Source organism: Callospermophilus lateralis, chromosome 9 (assembly GCF_048772815.1).
Source record: "Callospermophilus lateralis isolate mCalLat2 chromosome 9, mCalLat2.hap1, whole genome shotgun sequence".
Taxonomy (NCBI): domain Eukaryota; kingdom Metazoa; phylum Chordata; class Mammalia; order Rodentia; family Sciuridae; genus Callospermophilus; species Callospermophilus lateralis.
The window spans coordinates 9,562,978-9,582,071 of NC_135313.1; the positions used below are offsets into that span (position 1 = coordinate 9,562,978).

General features: G+C 45.7%; 1 protein-coding gene across 1 annotated transcript in view; it reads left to right on the forward strand.

Annotated features, from left to right (window-relative positions):
• Positions 1 to 689: 689 nt before the first annotated feature.
• Positions 690 to 19,094, forward strand: part of Pid1 (phosphotyrosine interaction domain containing 1) — a 223,338-nt gene continuing 204,933 nt past the window's right edge. Inside the window, exon 1 of the mRNA XM_076865968.2 lies at positions 690 to 1,006. Within this exon, the coding sequence (XP_076722083.1) occupies positions 977 to 1,006 (30 nt within the window). The 5' untranslated portion in view covers positions 690 to 976. The remainder of the gene's footprint in view (positions 1,007 to 19,094) is intronic.

Consider the following 19,094-nt stretch of genomic DNA (forward strand, 5'->3'; position numbering starts at 1 on the left):
CTCACCTTGCCGATCCCTCTCCTCTTCCATATCTCACAACGGGCATTCCCCAGGGCCCTGATCTCGGAAGCTCTACTCTTCCCTTCTTAGGACATCCACCCTGTTATATTTTCTTCCTGACATTTATCACCACTGGGTATAGCAACGGCTTGTTCATGTGTTTCCTCCATCATAACTATCTCCTCCACTAGAATGCAAGCTCAGGAGAGCAGGAACACGCTCTCATATTCTGCCCCACTGTATTCTCTGAACCCAACGCAAGGGCAGGAGCATAATAGGTGCCCACTTAAGTCGAATGGGAAGAATGAATGGAAGTCTCTCTCCAGCACAATGCCAGGCATGTCACCAGCGCTTCTGAGATCCCGGCTGAATGGAAGCCTGGAACCCCCAGGACGGTGCCTGCCTTTTATAAGAAGCCACCTCCCCCAACAGTCCCCAGGCCCTTTCTCCCAGCCAGGCTGTCCCCCTTTCCAGATCCGATACCAGTGGGGCTTCCCCTGTTCTGGCCTCGGCATTCATGCCTTGCCAGGGTCCCGGGACTGCTGGGTCTGCGCCCCCGACCCCCCCCCCCCCGCCGTGGGCCCCGGGCGCCCGCCCCGGGCATGCTCAGAGCGCGCAGGTCCGGGCGGCGGCGGCGGCGGCGGCGGCGGCGGCGGCGGCGGGGGGAGGAGGGAGCGGCCGCCGCCGCCGCCGCCGCCGTGCGCTCGCGGGCCCGGGCGGAGCTGCGCAATCCTCTAGCAGCTGCGCCAGGACAGCCGGCGCGCGGCCGAGCCCACAAGTTGCCGGCAGCAGAGCGCCGCGCCGCCTCCTCCAGCTCGCAGCCCTCTGCGCCCACCCGGCAGCGGTGGCCGGCGCCAGGACGCACATCCCGCCGACACTGACCCCAGATGTGAAAGCGGGACTGCAGCCCCTCACCCCCCGGCGCGATTCACAGAGTCTCGCCAGCCTCTCCTCCGTCAAACCCCACGGCTGGAAGATGTGGCAGCCGGCCACCGAGCGCCTGCAGGTAAGGAGACCCGGGAGGCCGGGGGCCAGCCTGGAGGAGGAGGTGACCGGCTGGAGGAACCCAGTTGGTGGTGCCGCTGCCCACTTGCTGGGGATTTGCCCTGTAAGAAGCATCCATGGGAACTGGATGCTGTTGGCTTCACCCAGAGCCGGGTACCCAGCGAGGGTAAGGGGATGATGAAACCAGGACCACACTGCTTGGAGCGTTACAACTTTGGGCTTGGAGGTGTTTGTGTGCGAGTTGGTATAAATAATGTTGGGTTTTCTGAGCAGCAATTTTAGATTGCATTCCACTGACACAATTCACTGGTCTGGGATTAGGATTATTTGAATCCAGATTTTTTTTTTTTTCTTTTTGTCTCTAGGAAAGACAGAACAAATGATTTGTGAAAGCAACCATTTGCCAATATAATTTGGATATGTCAAGCTTGGTTTGGCTTGGTCATGGTATGCTACTTATTTTATTTTCCCCTTATTCATTGGCTCTCTTCCTTCATCTCTCCCTGAATCCAAGCTCCTCCAGATATTTGAAAGTCAGAAGTTTAAGTTCAGGCAGGAATAGTTAAGTCCCCTGTTATCCCATCAAAAGTTTTTCATAGCTTGGTCCTGAAATGCCATACTGCCTGTGATTTGGATTCTTCTAAAGCTAGGGAGTTGAAGAGCGGGTTCAAATCAGAAAGAGGGATATTTTTCCCAGTGATACTCCTTCAGTGACACTTTGGGTCTTGGGATGGCCCGGTCTGTAAGGTTCGATGACTGCCTTTTGCCCAAAAATATTCTCTGGGGGGGAGGGGGGGGCTGCGGTGGCAGGGAGACAGCTACTCTCCACTGAATCCTGCAGTTAAACTTTGGGCAGGCTCAGAGCCATATTGTTTTGTAGTAAACTTTAAAAAAGTGTTTAAGTGGTAAAATATAGCACCACTGGAGGCTGAGCATCCCTGAAAACTTAGGACAGAGAGGCCAGGAGGCTGGCTTGGGCGGTTTCCTCAATGAACATTCCAAGCCCCAAAGAGACAGTCCCTCAGACGCTGGGCAGGCCAACTTTTGCCTGTTAGTCCTCATACCAAGGATTAACCTGCAGAGGGCATTGCATTTAGCAGAAACAGATGCCCCACAGCTCCATTCCAAGTCTCCCTGGCCATGATTTTTGGGGAGTATGTTCACTTTAGCAAAGCCCCCAGACCAGTTTCTTGGGGTCTCAGACAGAATAAGCAAGAAAACCTGCTGCTGGCTTTGAAGATGAAGAGGTAGGTGACCAGGTTCCTGACAACCCCTGTCTTATTAGGTGAACCTCAGCAGTGAGCCCAGTATAATTGGCACAAGGTGATGTAAATGTATTTTGGCAGTGGCACCAGATGTCAGTGGTGCATTTGAATTCCTCCTCTAGAACAAGGCATGATTTTGATTTCAAAGAAGCAAAATGATTGATGGGAGGTGGTGACTCCCATCCAAGAGCAGAGAGTAGCTTTTGGAAGTCCTTACAGAGATGTGGTCACAGTTCCTGGAGGTGGTATTTATGGCCTGGTGATCTGTGCCTCTGAGGAGTTTGTAGATTTTCATCTCTTGAAGTGATTCCTACTGGCTTGTTTCACTTAGAGAGTCCTGTCAGCCCTGGAGCACGTGACTCTTGGCAGGCATGAGCTCTGGCTTGAGTCCCCCCTGGAGATCTTTCCCTGACTGAAATGTTTCCCTGCTCTTCTGTGAAATGTGCACACGTGCGTTTGGCATGAGTCTGGGTTTTTGCAGTTGTGTTTGCAGTGAATTTGTTTTATTCCAGGGTGCCATGTGGAAAGAGCATGGTTTTAGGTTTTTCAAAAACTCTGGTAAACAGGGCTGATCACTAAGATCCAGTCACTGTTGGAAGGCACTTACCGATCTAGTCTCCACTTCAGATCCCCAAATTTAAATCGTTTCGTGAACCCGTTTCTTTTTAAAAAATACATCTCAAGGCTTGAGGTTGTCCAAGTGAGCCCACTGGGAAAAATCTTCACACTCATGGCTTCTTCCCAGCCAGCCACTGGACTCTTCTTAAAAACACAGAATCTGTAGACCTGTATGTTTTTCCTTTTGGCTTCTCGGGGAGGGAGCCGTGACAGTGAGGTGGTGAGTGAGCTGCTTGTAATAATATTTTATTTACATTCCTTGTGGTTGTCTTTGTCATGGTCTCTGTTTCCTGTCTGGGATTTTTTCCTTCCCCTTCGCCCTCAGGCATGATCATATAGAAACGGTCGCTTCGGATTCCTCAGTGAGTAGGCTGCTTTACCAAGTCCAGATGCCAGGCCAAGGACGCACATTAGAAATGGCGTTGAATGGGAAAAATAGATGGGAGCCCCTCCCCAGTATAAGACCCACCCTCTCCCCTCCTCTCATGCAACCTCATTCATTTTTTTTCTCATTAATTTTTAATACAAACATTATAACTGAGACAAGCTGCAATGAAGAAAATGCTTCAAGGAAGCCTTTCCAGAGCTTCCAAATGGGATCAAGAAATCAATCGATTGTATAAATACCTAGAAATCAAAAAAAGGTGAGAGAAAAAAAGAACCAACGTCCTTTCCTAGTTGATTTTGCTAGTTCCTGTGGGGCGATGCTGATTCGAAGGCTCCACGAGAGTGTGGCATGGCTTTGCCTAGAGAGTCACCTTTTAACTAATTGGCTTTTGAATGTGGCAGTTGATTCCCGGGCCCAGGAGAGGGTTTCTCTGATCAGATTTGATTATCATTATCATTGACCACTTGATTGCCAAGAAAAAAAATGAGGCTGATATTTTCTGATATGAGGTTTAGGTCTTTGACCCAAATCCAGTAGAGGCGAAGGGACCTGTTGCCCTGAGCAGGGCTGAGCCGGGTGATTGCTCATTCAGTCACAGGGACTGCAGCAACTTCATCTGCTCCCTTGAATGTTAAAACTTGTGTCGCATCCCACTCGAGCCCTGGCCGGGAGCTTCTGCCATTAAACATATAATAGGATCAAAAGGAATGTGAAGATTTAAAATACCACCCCAATTTTTAAAAATGTAAATATGAAATTTTCCCTTTTCACCTTCTCTGCACAGTGAACTTTTTTTTTTTTACCTTGCAGGGACTCGGTAGGGTTATAAATTTTTAAAGAAGCAGATTTGAAACGAGCTCTTTTCAGGCAAGTAAAGTGGACTTCTCAGTAGAAAAAGGCTCAGTATTGCTTTTTTAAAATAGAGACCAGATTACTTCTGACCTTGATATTTAAAATTTTTCATTGGATTCCTGATTGGCTTAATTGTTGTGCTGGGTGGATCCCTTCAAAGTAGCAAACCCATCTGTGCCAAATGTGGGCGGACTTTGCCATAAGGACCATGTATTTCCCCAGAGAAAATGTCTTCAGTGAGCTACTAGATGCTTTCTATGGAGGATAGGAAAGGAGACAAGCAGGAGAAAGATGAGACAAGACTGAGTTCCAGACAAAGGAGGCCACACTTCCTCAGTGTCATCGTTATTTAAGAATAAGGTGGAGCTGAGTGTCAGAATTTATGGGAAATAAATTTAAATTCTAGCAAATTCTAACCATGGAGTCTATGAAACTGTCTTTTCACGGGGTGTTTAATAAAGGCTCCAATGCAATCGTTTGCCTGTCTTTCCCGAGATTCGGGTTTTCCATGGCAGAATGTGTGACTTCATCCCTGAGGCTGGATTTTGGCTTCCCACTGGGGCCATGCTGTCCTCACCCATCCTTCTTTACTTTTATTTTGGTCAAGGCCTGTGCACTGGCATTTCCAAAAGAGGGTGAGATGAGGGAGTGGAGGAGAAAAACCACATCCTAAAGACCTTTCTTTTGGTTTAACTTTGGGCTGATAAAGAAGGTTGAAGTTCTTAACTAAATATTGTTGGAGGAGTTAGAAGGTAAGAGGACTTCTTTCCCCAGGATGGTCTCGCTCTTGCCCTGTCTTGATTTGGAGCGTGGATTGTTCTAGATGTATTTCTCTATGATGACGCCGGTTTCACTTTTCCCCTGAGAAGTGACACTGAAGAACCCTCTAACACGTCAGCTGCAGCCCATTAGACCTGGCTCATCAGGCAGAGGGAGAATGTTGGCCAATCTGATACTTTTCCAGGCAGACCAAACTGACAGCAGGGACTCCCAGCAGGGACAGGAAGAGAATGGCTGGTCTTTATGGAGTGTGCTCTGTGTGTGTGGCACTGTGTTGAATTTATTTGAATTACTGAGCTCATTTATCCCCCATAACCGTTCTTATCCCCATTTCATAGATAAAGAAATTGGAGGCCAGAGAGTTGAAATGATTTGCCTGGGCTCAGGCCGACAGAAAAGAAGGCTCTAGGCCTTCTTTCTCTCCACTTCACTGTGGTGCAGAAGGTCGAGACATTGTGCAATGCTGTACACACGTGTTCCCGCTGGTGCCATGAACCAACGGAATTAGCGCAATAGCTGATTTGCTGGCTCCAAGAGGCTACTCTCATATTCTTGTTGAAGCGGTGCAGTTGCCTGTGTTGGGCAAAGGCTTCCCTGTGTTTGGTGTCCCTGATCTTTGGGAGAAATAAACCTCTGTATCATACTTAGGCTGAAATTCCCAGGTGCCTTTGAAACTCTCTTCAGCTGAGGCACACAGCCATTTATCCAGAATGGAGACCTTGGAAGCTGCTAATCAAGCTGGATCCCATATGTGGTCATCCCAATTTTAGACAAAGCGTGGGGAAGGAGAGATGATAGGAATGTTCCAGAGCAGCTGCTTAGAAAGCAGCAAGCTCTTCTCTTACCCAGGCACAGGTGTTTGACCAAATCTGTTTAGATTCTGCTTTCCTTTTCATCCCATATGGTTGCAGGTAAGCATGAAGCATCGGTCCTTATTGTTCATAAAGAAAAACTGATGACCAAGTTATATTGTGAAAAACTGATGACCAAGTTATATTGTTCTGTGGTGTACATGAATAATATGTAACAACAAATCCTACCATTAGGTACCACTATAATATAATAATAATAATAATAATAATAATAATAATAATAATAATAATAATAGTAACACTGTAAAAAAATGAGAGGAAGAAAAGTTGGGGTTTCATTGATTGGGAGCCTTAGTCTCTCTCAGAAGTAAAGTGCTGTCTTATGTCATTGACTTGGTTTCTCCAAGTTCATCAGCAAAATCTCTAACAAATAATTTGCAAAGTGCAAGTGCTGGGAAAACTCTGCCCCTTGGTTACCCATTGCCTAATGGTTCTTTCATGTTGACTGCACTGGGTTATCTTGGAGTGTTAGGCAACTTTTGCATTTTGTTTGATGTTCCAGATTATCTCTCTCCTCCTTTCTCTGCACACAGACTCCATTCTGTCCTGAAAATTAGCCCTGGAAGACTCTGGAAGAGTCAGCCCCCTCACAGCCCTGCAGCTCCTGGAGGTCAGGCTGCCTTCCAGGGGAGTCTTTTACTCCATGAATAGCAGCAGTCCAGGGGCTTGTTAGTGGTCAGCAAATAAAACCAGCCCAGAAATGCTCAATGGCTGCAGTGTGCTATTCTGTCCCCAGGGCCACTGATCTAAACGGGAGCTTTATATGAGTAGAGCGAGAAGAAATAGTTGAGATGTTTGTCCAAAGACTTCTGTAAAGTCTAGTGAAATTGCTTTCCTATCAGTTATGTTAAAAAAACAAATCTTGATCCCAGTTGATCAAAGTTAGTGATAAGGAATCACAGTGTATTTGCTAGATTCCACCCCTCAGCCACAGACGGGAAGGATGGTGTCAAGGAACAGGAGGAGACCGGCTTTGTGCTTTTGGCATATTCCAAGACTCCCAATGTCACAGTGAGCTCTTCCACTGGGTGCTGATGCCACGTAGGTCCCTCATGGGGCAGAAGTCCTCTTTTCCATTCTTGATGGCCCAGGACTTCTCTTCCCCATATGTTTCAACTAAGATCTTACTTGCATAAGGGTCATTCTGGCAATGACCTTATTAGCCAGTTTTTTTTCCTGAATCAGGAGTCACTTGGTTAAAAAAAATCAATGAAAAAACAGAACTGCCTTTCTATAAATAATTTTCACTCAATTGCTTATTTGCAATGTTTCAGCATCGTTTTTTAAACTTCTCTGAGTTTTACTCTCCCTGTCTATAAAATGGAGACATCTACTTTGCAGAGATTTTGGTATACAGTAAGTGCTCAATAAATAGGGGCACACCTGTCAGGGCTGGTCACTTTAAGAACAGGACCTATGCTTGTCCCACACTGCACCTTCCTCTTGAGTTACAGGAAGTTGTGGTCCCCTGACTGTAATGACCTTTACAATTGGGAGTTTAGTTTTGTCAGTCTCATATGCCCAAATGGGGTTGCAAGGTGGCCCTGGGCTTGGGCAGCTATACACCCTGTGGTCTGACCGCTTGGGTCCTTGTTTTGGAGGGGCCTAGCTGTGGCTATCCTTGAAGTGGGTGTTTGTGGTGACCCCTAACACTTACTTAGTTTCTTCCAGGTAATGATCTCAGGTCAGGACGAAGCATTCACTTTTGTACATAGCAGATGTCACGCTGAAGGTGACCATTAGCAAGTCCCATGTATATCCTGCCATTGAGAGTCCACTGCTCCAAAAGATATTTTGAGTTGGTTAAGTCATTCTAAAAGCCACTAAAAACAGAGTTGCTGCCATTTAGGGACAGTAGGAAGGTCACATAGTCAATGAGTATTCCCAGGCATGTTGGTGCCCAGAGGGCCAGCAGAGGAAGTGCTGTCAGAGCCCAGGTCCTGGGCCAGCCTTGCCTCATGGCCCAGCGATGCTGCCGGGTGAGCTGGCATTTGCCAATGGCTTTAGTGTCATCTTTACCTTTCCTTTCCCATCAGGTTCCCTTTCAGGTTCCCTTTCTATGGAGAAAATCAAGAAATATTATCGATGTTCCTCAAGACTCACTTTTGTGGAACTAGCAGTACTATTAGGAAAAATAGCAAGAGCATCCAGCTTTTACTAAACACTTACTATATCCCTGGCTCTTATCTGTCCTCCCAGTGTGGAGGCAGAGCTGGGGTTCTTGTCCAGCTCGCTGGCTGCAGGGGCCACGATCCTCAGCAGCCTCTTGGATCAATCACGCAGAGCCCTTTTATTCTTGAGACGTTTCTAAAGTCCAGGTTTGTTTCCCCCCCCCTCATTTATGGATGATATAATGGTTTCCCCGAGAATTCAGGTTCAATCCAGGTTAGGTCTCTCTATTTTACTCATTGCTTGAGTCTGTGAACTAACTTTTTTCTCTGCTAACTGAGCTCTAACTTGATCAGGGCAAGGATGGTCAGGCCTTAGTGTCTGGGAGAGTGGTCCAGCCTGGCCATGACCATCTCATCATAGTTGGTCTCGGGTTTGCCAGGAACCATTTTTAAATGTTGGCCTACAAGAGAGTATCTATTAGGGATGGCTTCACTTCAAGTGAAGCTTCTTGAGGAAAGAGCCTTCAATACCCCCGTTTCTTTTTCCTTCTGTTGTGAGCGAAGCCGTCATGTCTGCCATTGCAACAGCCATGTAGTGATTCTGAAGCAACAAATGATAAAGCCAAGAAGCCATCTGCTAGGAGGCTGGATTGATAAGATGGAAGGGACTTGGTTCATTAAGTGGCTGCTGAATTTACCTTCTAATAACAGTTCAGGTTGAAAAATTACCACCTTCTGGCATTTGCTTAAGCCTGTGTAGTACACTAGTTGGGACTTCCATTTTTTGTACCTTTGACTTGCTACTAAGGGTTCAAACCAGGTTAGGTCTCCATATTTTACTCATTGCTATGGGTTGAACTGTGTCCCCTCGAAAGATAAATTGAAGTCTTAACCCCTGGTGTCATGAATATAACTTATTTAGAAATAAGGCCTGTGTAGATGCAGTCAGGTAAGTGAGATCATGTTTAGGAAGCCACATGAGGATGGAGGCAGAGCATGGAGAGAGGCTGCCACAAGCCGAGGAGTGCCAGGGATTGTGGCCCCATCCAGGGCTGGAAGAGTGTGGGAAGTGTTCTTCCCTAGAGCCCCTGGATGGGTGTGGTGCTTCCGGCATCTTAATTTTGGACTGCCATGAGACAGTTTCTGCTGTGCTGAGCTGTCCGGCATGCAGTGAAGCCGTGCTGCCTCCTGAGTGCCCGCTGTGTTCCCAGGGGCCAGGGTGTATTGCCTGTGGGCCTGAGTGCCCAGGTTGGGTGCCACGTTGCCCGGAGAAAAGGGCTCCATAATTGCCACTCTTCCTCAAGACTAGATCCATCCACAGGTTCTTTGTGAGTGACAGATTCTACCACCCACTGTATAGCGGGATGGGCCAGCCATTCCTCTACTGTGAGTGTCATCCTGGTGGGGAGCAGCAACTGCGGTCTATGTCCCTATCTTCTGTTGTCCCCTAGGAACGGGCCGTGGGCTGGGTGGTGGCTGCTGGCTGTTTTCAGACTTGAATTCTTGGTAGCCTGGTGTACTCGTTGTCTAAGGCTGCCCTAATGACGTCCACAGACTAAGTGGCCTTTTATGATCAATCCATACAGCTCCAGCCTGTTGCTTTTGGAGCCTGTGGAGAAGTTTGTGGTAGAGTCCGGCTGCAACTCAGGCCTTCATTTCCCTGTGAGGGGGTGTGTAAGTTCAGTCCCTTGCTCTTTTACCTTTCCCCTGTAAACTGTGTGTTGTAAGGATTTGTGCATACCCTCATGTGCTTGTGCCTGTGTTTCTTTATTTCTGAATTGTCAAATTGGAACGGCTGAGTCAAAGAGTGTATGTGGTCTCAAATTGAGCAGCAGCTGTCAAGGAAGGCCTTTGTAGACAGCTCTGCATGTTGATCAGAAATTCATGTCATTTGACAAAGGTACAAAGAAGAGAGTGGACCGGTGTCTTAGTTTGCTTGAGATGCTACAACAAAAATTCCCTAGACTGGGTGGCTTATAAATGGCAGAAATGTGTTTCTTATAATATTAGAGAAGTCTAGAAGTCTAAGATTGTGGTCCTGGAAGATTCATTGTCTGGTAAGGACCTGTTCCCTGGTGCAAAGAGATGGCACTTCCTTGCTGTGTCCTCATATGGAGGAGGGGGTGGACAAGCTTCCTTGGGCCTGTTTTAGGACACTAATTCCATCCACCCCCAGGGCCTAGTTCCCTTTCCAAAGGCTTCACTTTCTAATACTCTCATGCTGGGGGTTAGAATTTTCACACACGGATTTGTTCAGACCAGAGCAACTAGAGAAAAGATCATAGTATTTTCAACAAATGGTGCTGGAACAATTGGCTATCAACATGCAAAACAAAAGCCATAGCATCTAGGACAGACCCAAATACAGATGGTCCCCAGTGAGCACTGGTTTGACTTATGGTTTGTCAATGCTACAATTGTGCCAGAGCACATCCATAGGGCTGCTCTGTTTTTCTCTTTCAGTATTAAGTAAATTGCATGGAATATTTAATACTTTATTGTAAAATAGGCATTGTGTTGGACGATTGTGCCCAACTAATAGGCTAATGTTAGTGTTCCGAGATTGCTTTAGGCAGGCTGGGCTAAGCCCTGAGGTTTGATATGTGCATTGAATGCATCATTGACTTCAGATGCTTTCAGCTTATGATGAGTTTATTGGGACTTAACTCTTAGTATGTTGAGGGGTTATGTACCATGTACATTCATCCATACCTCATACTACACATCAAGGTGAATCAAAAGTTGATCATAGGCAGAGTATGGTGGTGCATGCCTGTAATCCCAGTGACTTGGGAAGTTGAGACAGGAAGATCACAAGTTCAAAGCCAGCCTCAGCAATGGCAAGACGCTAAGCAGCTCAGAGAGACCCTGTCTCTAAATAAAATACAAAATAGGGCTGGGGATGTGGCTCCTTGGTTGAGTGCTCCTGAATTCAATCCCTGCTATCAAAAAAAAAAAAAAAAAAAAAGAAAGAAAAGAAAAGAAAAAAAAGTTGATCATAGTCCTGAATTTAACAAAACTCTTAGATAAAACAGCAGACTATCATTGTGACTTGCACACATCTGTGTAAGCATGACTACCATCAGGATAATGAACAACCCATGGCATCCAAGAGCCTCTGAGTTGGGCAGAGATTTCTTAAAGCAATGACAGAAACACAATCAATGAACAAAACATTGAATTGTATCACAATGAAAAACCTGTGCTCTTTAAAAATATTCTTAAGAGAATGAAAAGACATGATCTAGGCATGGAGAAAATAGTGGCATATCACAAAGGATCTAGGATACATGAAGAAACTATTGAAACTCAATAATAAGATATACATCCCAGTTTTTTTAAAAAAATGGCATAATGGTTTGAACAAAAAAAATATGAATAATAAGGTAAAGAATAGGGCCACCGATATGCACATGAAAAGATGTTCAACGTCATTAGTCATAAAGACTGCAATAAAATGTTACTTTGTAAAACTACTGGAATAGCGGAAGTCAAGGAGGAACCCGGATGTTCTTGCTATTGGTGGGAGGGTGAAGTGACTGACGCAGGTCAGTAGTTGTCCGAGGATGGCTGGGAGGAAGGACTACACAGGGGTTTGAGGAAGGTTTGGGAGTGATAGATAGGATCAATGTCTCCATTACGGTGATGGTTTCCCGGTTTATACATATGTCAAAATGTATTAAATGGTGCAATTGACAATGTGTCCTCTATACCTATATGAAGCATTTTGAAGACACGAGTGTGGAATATTATACATCAGGCCCAGAGCTAGAAGTTGAAAGAAGTAGCAGTGCGTTCTCAGGATGCCCTAAATCCTGTGGGTTCGCTGTAGCTTTCATTTCCCTTTAACTCATAATTAAAATTATAATTTTTTTTAGAAATTAAAATTGTAAGCTAGAATGTACATAATGAACTCTGAAATTGTTCTTGTAGTTCTTTTCTCTCTGTTTAAAACCCTTTTTCATTGAGTTCCAGAAATGACATTTTTTCATCTCTTCCTGTTTGCCTAAGTATTTTATAGGGAAATTAGTGGTTGAACAAGAAAAGAAATCCAGGCAAAGGCGGGAAGTGCATGGTGGAGCCTTGATCCAGGCTCATTCTCCATGGCCCTCGTTCTCATCCTGGCTCCCAGTCTGTGCGTTTCTCATTCTGTTGGTTTTCCAGCTGTGCTGTCCTCAGGGGCCTTTGAAGCCCTCTATCCCAGTGCCCAGGAGACTCTGGAGACACTGCTGTTGAAGGGGTGACTTCAGGATTCTGGCCCCTGTGGCTGTCTGGCTGGATCCCTTCTAGCTATTCTCCCTTCCCTGACAGAGACACATAGGGAAGACATCTGTCCAACCATCAGTGACTCTTGATTCCTTTGTGAATTAACGTAACGTGCCTAGCAGATGTAGGATCTGGGTTCCTTACGGAACAGTTCCTTTCCCTTTGACAACTAAGAATGTAGACTGGATGGAACAACTTATCCAATGGCTGTTGACGCTTAGTGAAAAGCATCCACAAAAATGACTTATCTATTTGTTTAAAAGTGTTTTTTCCCTCAAGAAGGAAAATTTGAGGCATTTAACTCAACACCAATGAATGAAAGCCTGTTGGATGAATATGTGAAGGGACCATGTGACACCGTGTCCGGTCTGGGGCCCTGTTCATGTGATGGCAGCAGTGTTAATAAATAACAGGCACGCAAGAGAGTCCCCCGTCAAATCAGGATGTGTGGTAGCCCTAGAAATGGCAAGTAAAACACTAGACTTTGGCTCCTGACTATTTGCTTTACAGGTGAAGGAAAGAGATGAAATAGGTTGAGGGTAGACACAGCAGAGGGGCAAGGAAGCCAGGAAGAGGGAACACTGGCAAGTTGTGGGGGTGGGGTTGAGAATATGCACACACCCAGAGAGGAAGAAGGGAAGAGTGGAGGGCATAACACCGACACTTAGTGCTGTCTCTGGCACCTTCCTGGCTCCACAAAGATGAGCTGTCTCGCTTGATGTGCAGAAAAATATATTCATTCATCGCATGCCCACACCTGCTCAGGTGGTGAAGGCTTTGTGGAGTATCTGACCCTGTTGGAGCAACACTGCCTGCGGATGAGGAGACTGGAACTTGGAGAACGATATAAGCAGACCCAAAGACACAGGGACGGGCAGTTTGGAGCAAATGGGAGATGATGAGAATATTTCTTTAGATTACAGGTCAGGCCACCAGGGACCTGTACAGACTACGGACAGTGGAGAGATGGTGGGGCTTTTAATCGGGCACCCATGGCTGCTTTACTCCAGGGTTAAGTCAGGGCCTCAGTTTTGTGTTTTGTATGTGCATTTTCTCAAGTTGAAAATGAAGATAAGAGTTGTGAATGTTGAAGTATAAGAACTTAGCATGGTAACTGGCATACCACGGCGGGTCGGTAGAGACTAATATCTCCCCCCATTGCAGATCTGAGGGTCAATGGGGGATAGAAACATTGAACTTTACAGTCAAGTAGAAAATGCAAGTTTGGCATTTCCCATAGTGGGCTCCATGAAGTGTGCGTTCATCGAGTTGCTCGTGGGAGACCTGCTCCCAGGGCTTGGGGTCCAAATAGTCTGGGAGGCTCTAGGGAAGCCCTGTAGGTCTGGTTACCTGGTGCAGGACTTTCTCATAGCCTTTAGGGTGCTGGTGCCCATGGGTTTGCAGGGGAGGGGAGAAGATGGTCCTGGTCGCTTAACGAAGGCGCGTTCCACCGCCCGGGGCACGTCAGTGTAGAACTTGAGCTCCTCTAAGTCCACCAACCATGGGGCTGAGGCTTGGCTCCAGCTAGCAGGAATGTTTCCTTTGGCTCCTGCAGTGGATATAAAAACTTTACAAATTAGTTTCCAGGATTTAAAAATTAGAAGAATTTATGAGGGAAGCTGGACTTTCTGATTCTTTTTTAAAAATGGGCAGGTCAGACCCCAGAGGGCCTGTATCTGCGTAGAGGGACCACCAAGCATCCGCCGCTGCCCTTGAATGGGAAGAGCATGGCCCCAGCTTGTCCCAGGTGTCAGTCACAGCTGACACTCTTTGACACAAGAACTGAACCCTCAGTTCTTTCCTGTTGGAGTCGGGATGAGATCCTTGATTCCGGGTTCCTGAAGGCCAAGGTGATAAACGGTTTTGTAACGGAGTTTATTTGTGCAGCATCATTTATTGCTCTCTGGTAGCTGACCTTGAGGTCCATGGAGGCAGCTCCTCTCTTCTCTCTTTGGGGAACGTGTGGTTGGCTCTTCTGTCCCGGGCACGCAGAGGCACAGGAACTACAAGTGTTGCTGCCTATCCTGTTTCTAATCCAGAGCACATGAGAGGGCTCCTGCAGAAGTGGGTGGCTTCTTCTGCTTTTAAGTAAGTGCAGACCCCTCCTTCCTACATCTCCCACGCCAGGCAGCCAAAGCTTCTCATTGTTATGGTATTGGCTCAGTGGGGGCATTTATACTGCCAAACATTGGAATAGATTGCTTCCAAAAACGGGGTAATGTGAAGGGTGGAGGAGAGTTTTTAATTTCAACATTTTCCTCATAGATTGTCAGCCTATGAAGAACCGTAGAAATGCTGCTTCGGAGAACCCAACGGGAGGATGTTGGAGATGTGGCAGCACTGCCTTGTATAGAGAATCCCGTTTCCACCTCCCCCACAAAAAAGAACCTCAAAAGCAATTTGCAGACTTTTCCTGGTCCCCCTGGGAGCAGATCTGCTCAGGTGTTTCACTGGGGCTCCCACTGCCCATTTCTTGCAGCTACAGATTCTATTTTTAGCATGCAAAGTACCTGGACTCAAGTCACACAGTGGCTTGAGCATAACAATGAATTACACCTCCCACCTTCAACCCAGCTTCTTGTTTCATGAAAGCACACGTGATCTACAAACTAAAAATAATACAAATATACATTAGATCCTTATGCAGTTCTGAAAAGGCTGGTTTTTGATTAGTAAGGGGGGCAAAGTCACATGCTTTTAAAGTTCTTTCCAATAAAAGGTAAAAATATGGTTTTAAAACAAGACCAAAATGAAATCCCTCAAACAACAATGATAAAAGGAGAGATTTGTTATATTTGAAAACCTAAAGTTATAGTTAAGGTTATAGCTGAGTTTAAAACTTTCAGCTCTGAGCTTCCTGGCAGCCAAGTAAGAAAAGAAACAGGGCAAATTACTTAGTCCTCATTCTCTAATAGAATAAAGTATACCAACTCATGTGGGGCCCCAAACTTTTTCATAGTTTGAAGTAGTTCCTGGAATATATCATGTGGCTCTTTATATGGGACATTGTAGCACAGATTTTGGGTAATAGCATTAGTGCAATTTTGTCAAAAAATAAACAGGAATGCTAAGTCTGTTTATATAGAAGTAGAAGTGGACATCTGGGGTGGTTTCTACTTAGCTTAATTTCCCATTTTCTGGTAATAGCATCCTGATTTTCTTTGGGGAACTGTTTTCCCCTGTTCCAATGGGAAGTTGCCATCCAGTCTCAGGGGAGAGGTATCTGTTAGTCCATGTGCTCTCTTTTAGCCACAGGGTCACTGGTTGTCCCAGTTAGATTCATTAAACACTTCCACCCAGGAGTTGGAATCCTGAGTATGATGACCCAGGGAATGAAGGCAGCCAGGGCTGATAAACCTGATAAATCCCTTTTCTGAAGATTGTCTATGGTCCTGCTGCATAGACTCTGGGAACTGATCCATCCTTCTCCTTTCTGAGCTTGGTCTTCCCATCCTCCTGTCAATCCAGGGCCATTCCAATATTTAGATTTTTTTTTCCTGCTTATGTTATGTGCATAATTTGCTCAAAAGAGATAAGTCATAATTGGCTGATCTCTTTTGAAAGTTGGTGTCTGTAGCTTGGAACCACAAATCTCCGATGGACCTGCAGGTAGAATTTTTCCTTGAATCACTAACGTTTAGTCTGTTGTTTTATAAAGTTGATATCCTGAGGTGGGCATGGGTAGGTGACAAGTGAAAGAGCCATTCTTGAAAACTCGCTAAGACACGGAAACCCACATGGATACACAAATGTTCTTGCAAATGACTATGTATTCCTTGTAAAAAGCGGGTTGGGAGATGAAGAAAGGGTGCACACCATTATTTTCTGTTCTGTACATATCCTTACTCTATTAAGTGACTTTGAGCAAAGATAATCCTAATTAATAGTTCTGGCCTGCGGCTCCCATGTTCTGGCCCATCTTTGGAGAAAGATTTTTGTCCTTGTTTATCAGGGTGTAGCCCTGCTATTGGCATCTGCTATAAATCTTAAGGTTTTTATAACTTGGATGTCACTCTCACCTTCCTGCCAAATCTCTGCACTGAAAATGTAGAGTGTCATTTTAAGTAATGATGCTTTTACTGCATCCAAAACAAATAAAGGAATTTTGGTACACGTTACAAAATGAATCCCTCTTGTTTCTGAGCTTGGAATGGAAATGGTGTTAGGGATGCAAACAGCTGTTTTGGCCAAAACAGTTAAAGAAAGACAGGGTCACAGGCTGTGTCTGGGCTCATTTCTTGAGAAACACTTACAGTCCTTGGATAAAAGTGTGAATGGCTCCATAAGTTCACTCTAGGACAGTGTAGATTCTTGAGTCTACAGAGTTCAATACCTCCACGTCTGGCAGTCCTGACCCTCTGAGAAGAGAATGTAGATCTCAGTCCCGAGGCCCTGCTTCCCCACTTTGATTTCACACAAGGAGGAAATGTTCACCACGAAGCTCTCTGGACCCAGGGAAGTTCATCTGGCATCAGTTAGCTGGCACACCCGGCCTTCTTCCCCACCCACCTTCTGGTCTGTGCTGCAGGAGCTTGGTGCTTTGTGGAAAAGGAACCGCATGGGCAATGTGCAAATCTGCAAATCTGCAGAGTCCTACAACCAAATTAGTGTTCCCCAGGTGGGACTCGTTGTAAATATTCAGGTAGAGAGCACAGCCAGTATCTGTTTAGAAAGTTGATAGATGGTTTTCTGGAAGTAAGGCAGTCTCGGGAACAAGGAATACAGTTTTAAAACCCTGTAACCTCACGTTTCCTTCTCTCTCTGTGTTCATGGTAAATAGCAGAGCTCAATGCTGATCCCTTTACGCCTTGGCCCAGAGAGTTGGCGTTTTTCTTCATAACGTGTAATTCAGTGCCTTTGCTGAACAGGGGCTGACCCGTGAGATATGTGTTCGCTCTGAACTGGAGGGCATGTGTGTTGGCAGGGTACCTAGGGGCAGGGCAAGCACTCAGTGAAAACTCAGAGGCAGTCTTTTGGAAATAAAAATTAATTTGCATTTACAGGGAGCCCTACTTTGGACATGAGGGAGAAGTGCTCTGCAGTTGGGGACCACGTCGTGTTTTCTGGCCCTCTCCTTTACTTTCTCTCTCTTCCTTTCCTACTTCTCTCCTCCTCCTTTCCCCACAAAGAGTGAGAACGTTCTTTCCATTCCTGAATTGTTTGAACTGCCCTGCTGACTGCTGCGCCTTTCCGACATATTTTGCAGCTTTTTCAAGGGGCTATCACTACCTCACCTTTCTCCCATTTTTCTTTTTCAATGGCCCTAGGCTCCCGGTGGGTTGGAGGTCACAGCTGAATTGAATAGGACAAGCACTCTGTTGCTTCACAGCCATTGCCTGTTGTTGTTGTTGTTTTTATCTTTTGAATCTATTTTTATTGGCGCATTATAATTAGACACAGTGGTGGGATTTATTATGCCATCTTCATACATGCACATAACATAACCTGCTCAGTCTCCTTCCTCAGGACCTTCCTTCCTGTCCCTGCCATCCACTTGATATACTCTTATGATGTCCTTTTTTTTTTTTCCTTTCTTCCTTTTTTTGTTTTTTTAACTTTTTCTGGCTTATGTTTAAGAGGGCATTATCTGTGCATTAGGTGGTCATCAAAACTCACGTCTTGGATTATAGATGATGGAGACAAATGGATTCATTTTGATCCAAGGACTGAAGAAATAGATATATTGTGGATTTCTTATTACAGGCACTGAGAATCTATTTTGGACCTCAGCAGATGCTGGCTTTTGCTAAAGAACGAGGTCTTTATCTTTGTCATTTCAATCACTGGCCCTTAAATAGGAAATCTGCTTTTGATTTGAGTTGCTAATGCCCACCTGTAAATAAGGAAAAGAGTGACAGAGCACATTCTTCATCTCTAGCACTTCCTGGTGCACCTCAGAGGAATTTTCATGTGTATAAGAATTTCCTAAGTGTTAATATTTAAGAAAACAGTTCCCATTCTAAGTATGAATGGAAGCCTGCTTTCAAGATTTCAGACTGGGTTAAGGTTGGCCACAGCAGAAGGCAAAGTCATGTCTGAGTCAGAGCTCACACTCGTGGGGCTCCTGAGTGCAACCCAGACAGTGGAGTAGACTTAGATGAAATGTCTTACTGTTGACCTCCGGCCTTAACCGATGGGTCTTGGAACTCAAAAGGGTCAGGGAATTACATTGAGACATCTGTTAACCTTGTATGCAGTAAGCATTTGTAAAAATGTAAGCCATGGTGATGTCAACTGCTTTGCAAATCCTGTGTGCTTTATTACAATAAATATTTTTTGGAGTCATTCCTGTTTCACGGTGGATTTTAGGCGTTATGCATATTTCCAATCAGTGAGCACCACTGTGTGCTGTATAGGGCAGCATCATTTTAGATTTGGAAGCAGTTGTGATACTTGAAGAGCCGGACACTACCGATTTCATGAATGCACATCCCAGGGTAAAAAATCCACGGGCTGTGGCTGAGACTGGCCGCACTGCTTCCCCCGTGTCCAATGCTACAGGTCTTACTCTAACATGTGTCTACTGATCTTTTGGTTTTGGGTGAGGAACCCGATTAGGTTCTAAAGTGGGTAGAAAGAAGAGGTCCTTGTGCTTCAGGAGGTGTCTCTCAGTTCCACAAGAAGTGGATTGTAGTTACATGGGAATCTCCTGTGCTGCACTGGAGAGATGGGGCCCTTCACAGCCCTTCCCTTTTCCTTATAGAAAATGAAATTTCCTGCAGCCTGTGTCCTACCCAGGAGGTCCTGACATCTCAGATGAGAACTGTATATGCGGCCCGGCCCTGTATTTGCTTAGGGCAACAAACCATTTTGACTGGGTGTGTTTTTGCCCCCCCGCTGAATCAGGAAATGGGGAAGATGCTGGGCCACGCACCCTCTGCTCTGCCACGGGTGCTAAGTCAGGGTGGGTGTGGATATCCCCGCACTCCGCAAGTTT